Source organism: Crocodylus siamensis, chromosome 5 (genome assembly GCF_052110815.1).
Source record: "Crocodylus siamensis isolate JL-2025a chromosome 5, ASM5211081v1, whole genome shotgun sequence".
Taxonomy (NCBI): Eukaryota; Metazoa; Chordata; order Crocodylia; family Crocodylidae; genus Crocodylus; species Crocodylus siamensis.
Window position 1 is genome coordinate 160675145 of NC_143399.1, and position 9783 is coordinate 160684927.

The 9783-nt window shown below is 40.3% G+C and overlaps 1 protein-coding gene across 3 annotated transcripts in view; it reads left to right on the top strand.

Moving 5' to 3' along the window:
- ETV1 (ETS variant transcription factor 1) overlaps nt 1–7969 on the top strand; it is a 77671-nt gene extending 69702 nt beyond the window's left edge. For all 3 annotated transcript variants that reach the window (XM_090046889.1, XM_090046890.1, XM_090046891.1), the window contains 2 exons: nt 1233–1334; nt 5292–7969. In XM_090046889.1, coding sequence (XP_089903015.1) covers nt 1233–1334; nt 5292–5513 — 324 coding nt within the window. In that variant the 3' untranslated portion in view covers nt 5514–7969. The remainder of the gene's footprint in view (nt 1–1232; nt 1335–5291) is intronic.
- Nucleotides 7970–9783: the final 1814 nt, after the last annotated feature.

Genomic DNA, 9783 nt, shown 5'->3' on the forward strand with positions numbered 1-9783 from the left:
AGAGTATTAGCTGGTGTAAATTGTCATTGACACACTAATATGATTCATAGCAAAGTCTGGTTAGTCAATGGAGTTGTGACAATCTGCACCAGCCTGACAGTCTGCCCCAGAGATATGTAATAATGTTTTGAAAACGAATTTTTACAGTCACTGTCCAGTTGGAGACAAGATTTTTTTTTCTAGCAGGCATGCTTTTTGGTGCACACTTGGGTCTGCGCTGAGATGGCAATATTGCCTTATTTAGGAGTTGGCACCTGGTGAGTGAGAGCAAATGGGTGGGGGGAGTGCTTCATGGCATTGCTAAGAAGCATGCAGTTCACTGTTCTTCCTGTGATCTGAAAAAACTTTTCTGCAGTCAATAAGTGTGATGAGACATACAAGGGATTGTGGCTTCAGGTACAGAACGAACAGCTGAACTCTGAAACAAGCAGCTGTTTTCCTGGAAGTGCATCTGGTAATAAAACAGGAAGTATAAAGATGGACAGAAAACAGGTTACAGCAACAGGCATATGTTACTAAAGAGCAGCTTTTGGAGAGCTCCATGAAGTTGCCTGTGACTCATTTTAGAAAAGGAAATAAAAGAATTGCAACCAGGCAGTTTTCTGTGGGCATGCTTTTTTTGTCGTACGTTTTCCACAAGCCAGTTCTTCAGCCAGTTCTCATAGCAGCAGTTCTCATTTCTGCGTATAGTAGTTATGTACTGGACCCTCAGAGGTGGTTGTCTGTTGACTTGCATCTTCTAATAGTTTTAGTATTGTTGCTGCAACAGCTGCAATTTGTCTGACTTCTTGAAATGAAGTGTAAAAGGGTTTGATCTATTTTTATTGTGTATTCATGTGTGTACATGCTGTACTTTGGCGCTCCAGCAACAAAGGTGAGACAGGAAAAATAGGGAATATCCACAAAGTAACTTGGAAAAAGTAAAATTCTCAGGCTACTGACTCTTGAAAAGTGTCTACCTTTATTTCTTTTCCATTTTTTTTTTTTAAAACTCCCCACTGCATTCACAACTAAAATAGCCTATTGTCAGGTGACAGTGGGTGATTGGCTACCTAGTTTAAAAAACACGCTAGGACATGGAAATGTGGGTCACAGCAACCTTTTTTTCATTATTTATACTGTCAATGTGAAGTTTTAGTCCCTACTCCTGCTTTTTAAGTAAAATATTTACTGATAAGATCTACTTGTTTAAATGCATTTAACAAATCAATGCTAATCCATTCTTGTGGCAGGTGGCACGTCGCTGGGGAATTCAGAAAAATAGGCCAGCTATGAACTATGATAAACTTAGCCGTTCACTTCGCTATTATTATGAAAAGGGAATCATGCAAAAGGTGAGCAGCTAATGCAGCATTAAATTTCCCTGGAATGTTGTATGTTAAGGAACACTTGTAATTGCATTGCTTAGGCAGGTCTTTCACCTGCTTAGACAAATGTGGAGCTTTAGTTTTTATGTCCTATAAGGCTTTGTTAAGTGTACAGGGGGGCAGTGTACACTTTTATGCTATGTTAACCTATCTGTGTAAAAGATGGTCATATTGCTAGTCATATTGGGGATCCTGTTTTTTCTCTGTTTAAGAATCCCAAATTCTCTGATTACCTCCAACCCCCATCCATGTTTTTCCGTGATTGAAATGAAACACCATAGGTATCAATTGAACACAATGTTTTAGTGACATATTTACAGCTTTAAAGCATTTTGGAAGCCTACCAGTGCCTCAATCATTATAATAAAAAGCATTCTAAATACCTGTATATTTTGGCGTTTCATCTTGTTTTTTTATCATGCAAAATCAGCCCCCTTCACTCACTAGGATGTGTGTCTAGCTGCAGCTGTCCACCCTGCTGGTTTGTGGCACTGAGCAACCCTGATATGCCAGTGTCCTTCAGTCCCCTCCAGGCCTACAAGTGTATGGGTATATGAGGAAGAGGGAGTATTGGCAGAGGCACTGCGTTTGAGTGGGGCGGAGGCCATTGGCCACACGGGGAGTGGGGGTGGGCAGGTGATACATCAGACACATGCCCTCCCCTGCATCACCTGTGGCCTCCACCCCCCCCCCACATCACCTGTGCCCCCCTTACCCCCGTGGACAAACCTGGAAGGAGCTGCTTTCCATTGCTGCCTTGCTCCTTCTAGCCCCAAGCAACCCGTTGCAGGCTGGAAATCTGCCAGGCTGCAAGGGGAAACCCTCTGTTACCTGGGGTTTTCTCTTTTAAAGGAGAACACCCATGTTTTCCCACAGCAGATGGAAAATCCAGCTCCCTGGTCATAATACACAACTTTCCCCATCTGCTGTGGGGAAAATAATACCTAGGAAAGCTTGTGGTTCATGAGACATGAGCAGAGGAATCCATTGTGGGTAATGCTTTGTAGTCCTAAAATACTTGTCCAGTATTTAAGCGTCATCTTGGTAACTGTAAAAAAGGAAAAGAAAAATCATTGATAACTGAGATATCAAGTGAACCATATTAGGATAGTTGTGATTTTATTGGATTCTGGATTTTCATTAAAAAACAACAAACGTTTAATGATGTTTAGAATCACTCATACACTCCAGTCCTCTCTTGTTCTTTTCCTTCGGGGTTATTGTATTTTTAAGTTGCTGTGTGAATTCAGCTCAGAAGTCAGTGAAAATACCTGTTTGCAGCCACTGAGGAATCAAGCTCTTGCTTCTGAAGATGTTACCAAAGATCCTAATTTATCTCTTTATATCTTGCTTCATAGTCTATTCAAAATATCTTGTGAATCTGCATGGTTCACAAGTTTAAACCTGGGATTGGCACTGTAAAATCTACCCACATGAATGTATTCATAAAGTATATGTATGCACTTGCACCATTCAGCTTCTGAAATTGAGCTCTCCAAAGTTTGGCTGTTTTGAAATTCTCCAAGGTCCTAAGAACCAAAGGCATGTAGGTACCTAAAGATACAAATAGATAGGGCCCTACTGAAATCATGGCAGAAGTAGGCTGTGCTGCGACTGCTTTAATTGTGCAGGTTCCTCTGTGTGTCCCCCACCACTGATGGGTGGAAGTGCCCTGCTTGTGGTTCACTCCTGATTGGCAGTGAAAACCATGGTTTTAAACTCAGTGCTGTTTTTGCCTCCCCCCTGTTGATTGGCCCAGGGGCCCCAGCAGCCTCCCTGCTTGCTGCTGACTGGCAGGAAGGCAAAAACAGTGCCAAGTTTAAAATCATGGTTTTCACTTCTCTGCCCATCAGAAGTGAGAGCCACAAGCGGGGCCCCTCCACCAGTCAGCAGTCAGGGGTGCGTGAGGGAACCTGCAAGATTAAAGGAGCTGCAGCACAGCCTGCTTTTGCCCTGAATTTGGTGTAGGGCCCTACAAATAGCACAGAGGCGGGGGTTTCAGAAGCACTAAGGCACGGGCATTGTGCTTACATAGCCCATTGGATTCCCAAATGTGTCTATATGTGTCTTCCTGCTCCTTAACACTTTTAAACATCTGGTCTTAAGACCTCCTTGCGAACTTCAGTTTCCAGTTTAATTTGTTGCAGCACGTTCCAACAATCATACTCTGTACCTGGCGGGATTAAGCTCATAAGATCCTGCAACAATGTTAACTGAGGTACGCAACCTGTACGTATTCCTGTATGTGTTGATAAAAAGTGATAGCATGTTAACTTAACAAGCAGGGATGAATACAACCTTTTAGTTATGCCTGTTGCCCATACATTTGCTTCTGGAATATCCTGACTTCTGAGCAATTGATCTCACATTGATTTTATGTCCATGCTAATTTTTAGCACATAATTTCCTAGGGTTTTTCTGGCAGTTTTATTTTTCAGGGAAGGAGAGGTAATTGGCCAAACTATACCAGCTTCTGACTTTCTTAGCAGAGTTGGGAAAGTTTCAGGTTATATTGCTTACCTTACACCCTCTAGTGTCCTGGCCAGCAGAGCTTTTTAGCTGCTGCTTTTCTCCTCTATTAATCTACCTAGTTTGCACGGGTAACAATTTCCCTTGGCAGCCAGCTAACTAGCAATTGAATTGTGCACACAATTCGTCATTCAAAGGGCTTGTGTAGCAAGTTGTTAGCATTTCATTTAACACATTAAAAGAGAGTCTAGATTTTTTTTTTGCTCCAAATAAGGACGTTGCTAATTTGCCCGGGGCTTAGCTTAACTAAGCAATTAAGTTGAAGTAAGAAACAATGCAAGCCTTAAATTTTATCAGGGAGGTTGCAGATTTAAAGATGTATTGTGTTCTGCATGTCTTAAAACTGTTTCTTCCAAGTTAACCCAAGGTCGTCATCCTTAATGACAGTTATGTGGATGTCCGGTTTCACGCTGCAAACTTCAGTTCAATTCTGTCACATACACCCTCTTGCTGCAGTTAACAGGTCTTAAAAATAGCAAACCTTTTGGCAGAAACCAGTCAAAGCTCAATGTTTCAGAAAATTGTGGGCAAATGAAAAGAAGGAATTAAGATTGAACCACCTCTGCTACCATAACTATAGCACACATTAGTTGCATGCCATATGGAGGTAGCAGGAACTAGAATATATTACATGAAATTAAAAAAAGTCTTTAGAATATTTTTCATATATTTTTCACATATCCCTTTAAACACTGCACGGTAAAGTATATGGCCTCACTTTCCAAGTGAAAGATGTTAAATGTGGCTCATTATTTTCCCATTTTGATTGCAAATGAAGGTCAAAGACCTCCAAGTACTTGAGAGGCTTAGGGATAAGCCCAGAGTTTTTAGGCAAGTGGTCCCTCATTCATTAAGCAGATCTATGTCTAAGGCTCTGTAGGAGCTGCTGCTAGGCACATAATGATTTTCTTGTTTGATTATACACACCTTGCACTACCAGTATGTGCTACAACTCATTTAAAAAAATTTTTGGAGATAACTGAATATAAATTTATCTATATAAAGTCAAATTTGTATCTGTCCTATTGCAGTGTATATTTTCTCCCTCATTTTATGCAAACTAGTATGTCATTTACTAGTTTTAGCATGTCACTGTGTTAACAACCTGTTTACTTTCTCCTGTAAAAGCAGTTTTATTTGCCATTAACTACAGAAAGGGAGCACAGCTGAGCAGGTTTAGAAATGGAATCCTCTCCTCCTTCCCCTACAGGAAATCAGGTTGTCCCCTGTATTGAAACATGTCATTTGTAGACTGTTGTTGCACAGTTCCTGGTGACGTCAGTGGAACCAGGATTTCAATTATGTCTTCTGAAGCAAGTTCTTCAGAAACTTGAATTGCAAGCAGCCAAATGGCTAAACCTTACATTATTCTTTTTCCCCCCTTTTAATCTTAAGGTTGCTGGAGAGAGATATGTCTACAAGTTTGTTTGTGACCCCGAAGCGCTTTTCTCCATGGCCTTTCCAGATAACCAGCGCCCCTTGCTGAAGACTGACATGGAGCGTCACATCAACGAGGAGGATACTGTACCTCTGTCCCACTTTGATGAGAGCATGGTCTACATGCAGGATGGTGGCTGCTGCAATCCCCACCCCTATAATGAAGGCTATGTGTATTAACAACAGTGACAGTGAAGGGGACATCTTCCCCTATGCTTCTCCTCTTTTACAAGACCTGGAGGAAAGCTGAATCCACTCCATTCTGTTTTTTAAATAGTACACTAAAGGGGCTTTTCCTGTTGCATTACTCCTATAGTCTGCCATGGACAGCGCACTTTATTTGAAAGGGGAGGGTTGGAATCCAAACATTTATTCTGTGTAACAGGAGGAAAAGGGTGGGTTTGATTTTTACTTAAGTTTGGGAAGGGAACATACAGGTTTCAAGTACAATGAAGCTATATCATGTCTGTTTTGTTTCATATCAGCATAAGATATTGTACATTTTCTCTGGGTATCCGTAGTACAGTTAATTCTTACTGTGCAAATTAACTGCTTGGATAATATCATCAGAGTAATATGCCTTGGGCATTGTCTCTTGTCATTCCTAATCATTTTTCTGAAGTTTATAAGAAGGAACAAAACATCCATTTCATAATTCAATTTAGAAACTCGGAGTGACTGACCCTGCACCTTCTTTAAAAAAAAAATCTAAGATTTCTTTGCCAATCTCTTGATTTCGATTTTGTTTTTTTATTGCCTCACATAAAGCACCCATCTAATGGGATATTAAGCAAAGTATAGTGACTGAGGAGCACAGTTCCTGACTTCACACCCTATTTGTACAGGCCTTTGGCATGGTGTGCTGGATTTGATGGCACCTTGTGTTGCAAATCCAAGCTATCCTATGCTTTTTACCTTTCAAAGTCCATTTGAGGGGAATAATTACATGTGGTGGGTCTTTCTGATCAGTGTGTCAGCATTAAATACAGGATCCTGATCAGTGGAAAAAACATTTTGTTTCCTTCCATTTCCTTTGGTATATAAATAAGTTATTTAATCAATAGGAATTAACTGTACTAAGTCACATATCTAATTATGCTGTTTAGACACAGCAAGCACTCCTTGAGAAAAATATCCAATACACTAAATAGGTACTTTAGTAATTTTTAGACACGGTACCCATTAATATGCATTTAAACCTTTTACTGCTGTGTTATGTTGATAACATATATAAATACTAGATAATGCTAATGCTTCTGCTGCTGTCTTTTTCTGTAATATTCTCTTTGATGCTGAATTTATGATGACCATTTATAAGCAATGCTGTAACTACAGGTAGCATTTCAGGACAAAATAGATGACTTGAACCATTTATTGCTTAGAAAATAGCTTATGCCATAGCTGTGCTATAAGCAGCTTTTATGCGCATCAACAAATGAATAGTAAGCTTCAGCTTGCTAAGGGAAGCTCTGCGGAACCTTTTGTAACTTTCGGTGGAACGGAGACTTATACGAACTGTCAAAGAATACAATGAAGTCACTGTATGACGTTGTAGTGCTGGCACTGATGTTATCAATCAACTTGTTTTGGACACTAAATGTAAATGTGATCAGATATGTTTGGAAGACAATTTACATTTTGAGGTTTGCTTCTTTTTTAATCATTTTATTTTTGAGAGGGGTAATCTTGAAAAAAAAGCCACACATTATTCTTCATGTAAAATGAAAAGAAAAAAGAAAATTTAAATATTTATCAGCACCTTTTCTGAACATTAATATTTCCCATTTTGAAGGGGGTGGGAGTAAAAATGGGATTTGAAGTACACAGTGAGCTGTAGAATGTGGTACTTCATGGGAGAGCCTCTTTCCAATGGATGATAAATCTAGGGGAGGGAGGATGAGGAACAAAGAAGCATAAAACAACAATAATTTTCATTGTAATGGGTGAGATTTCAGAGGCAGTCCTAGTTGGTGGCTTAATTTTCTACTTTATGTCAGTCAAGAAACCAGTTAGCTATAAATGATTCATTATGCAATTCATTCAAAACTAAAAAGCAGTGGACACTGGAGATGGCAAGTGCAGAAAAACAATCTGGGCATGCATCTAATTCATCAAAATCCATGAGGCAGTGTGTTTGATGGGTGCATATATGCCTTAATATGTCATCTTATTTTGTCTCTAATTTATAGGTCTCTATTGCACTTAATTTTTTCAGTGATCAACCCAAAATCAAAGCAAGAACTCTGAAGCTGCAGAAGTCTCATCAAGAAGGGGGGAAATTAGAATGTTGAAAATTGTCGCTTCCATTGAAATAAGGCCCAGTGAAATATGCTTTGATGAAATACCTGTGATTGGTTTCGGCTCTTATAGTCAGTGTGGAGCGCCTCCTGTCTGGAGCAGGATATGGGAATATTGGGGAGAGGACAGAAATGAGAGAACATTCATCAAATGTGTAGTATTTAAAGAAGAAAATTTATATATGCTGTATATGGTAGTGATTCACTGAACAAAACAAGCAATCAGCCCAACATTACATTCTCTCTCCGCAAAAGACGGAAAAAAGTTCTTTCATTGAACTGATTAACCCTTTTGAAAGTGTACCTAAAAGGATTATTTAAAATTCTGTTTTTATTTCACTTTTTTGTTGTTTTTGTTTGTTTTGTTTTTTTCAGGTAGATTAATAAACCTGGCAGCTGATTTCTGCGAGAATGTTGTGTACTGGATTCCTAATCATTTTAATTGGAGAAATGCTTATTCCAACTTGGTCTAAGGTTCTCCTTTTGGAAGAAAGGAATTGAAGGTTTTGCTTGCAGTGGTTAGCATTGCTTCTAATAGGTTAAAGCAAGTGAATAGGCTTTGAGTGTGCATGCACATACATGTGTATACACACATATACTCATGAGGTCTACCTAGTATTAAGGCTGCCACAGCAAGTGTAGTTGAGAGAGAGAGAACATGGAAATAAGAGAATGTGCTGATTATGTCTGCATCTTGGTGACAGCACCTGTGACTCTTGCACAAAAAAACAAACAAATGAAGCAAACAAAAAACCCCAACTGGTATAAATTCCACTGAATCTGAATGGCAGGCTTTTTTTCACCTATTTCATACAAATTTAAGTGGATACATGATGGGGAAGACAGTGGAGACCCAGGATCTCCGCCTTTGTTTAGTAGACATTTTATAGGGTTTAAAATTCATTATCAACCCAGAACAAGAGTAGAGTAGTAGTGTGGCTCAGGAGAAGACCAGGGAGGCAGTTATGACTGTATCATCTTTCCCTCATTCTCTATTTATTCCAGAAAGGAAGAAGCCTTCTTCTGTGTCAGTAGATAATTGTCTCTGCTTCTTCAGCTGAGCTGTGCAGGTAGGTGCAGGGGTCGGGGGAGTCCAGTAAAATCCCGGCGTATTCCCTGATCATCTATGGCCACTCACAAAAGTAAGAAAGCACTAATTATTCCCTAGCATCCAGGACAGAGATTGGCACCAATTGCTGGTGCAGTCCTCTGTGACTTTCTCTCCCTGTCGCCTCCCTCCCCTGCCCCCCGCCAGGCAATAAGTCTCTGCCTTACAGAACAGCTAGCTCTGTGCTTACCTTTCTGCTGATTCCCAACCCCTCTGCAGCAAGGACCAGTGGAGATGCAGCAGAGCTGCAGGCTCTATGGGCGCTATCCATTCCATCTGTCCCCTGCCAGATCAGACCCCAGATCAGGCCAAATCAGACCTGTGGGCCTTAGGCTGCCAAACCCTGGTCTAGGACAAGATGCAGTCCTACCCATAATGGAGAGTGAGTTTTCATTATCACACAGCTGTGTAGAACCTGATATTTGCCCAAACAAAATGACTGGCACTTTGACTTGAGTAGCATAAGAAATTGAGGGAATTGGACAGAAAGTAGTCTAAAGTATTAAGTAGATAAGTGCATATTGTGGCAACAAGAACAAGTTGAGGCACAAGAAAACAAAGCTTCACAAGGTTGTCCTCTTAGTGACGCATAAAGCCTACTTGCTGCTTTCCAGGGGTTCTCTTCTGGCTGGAAAAATTCCCTGAGGAGTAGATTCAACTGTTTAGTCCCTTAATGCCTGACTGCACTGGCTAACATCCATCCTGAATGAACAGCTCGTTAAAAGCCATCTTTTGCTTGTTTGGCTTTCAATAAAAGATGAACTGTTGCGAGGAAGAAGCAGCAAGTCTTACTAGTGGCTGTATTCTTACAGCCATGAAGTATGTTTAGGTTGGTTTTTGACTGCCTAGCCTGTGCACACCATGTAAGCACATGTGTTTAACATCATGCCTACTACCCATATTGTAAATGCCAAGTACTTTCCCAAACTTTCCTACCTCAAAAAGGTAATGTGAAGCTTCAATTTATTGTAGCACTTTAAAAATAGGTACGGCTAAAAGCAATTCCACTCTGAAGTACTACTGAATGCTCCTAATACCAGGTGAT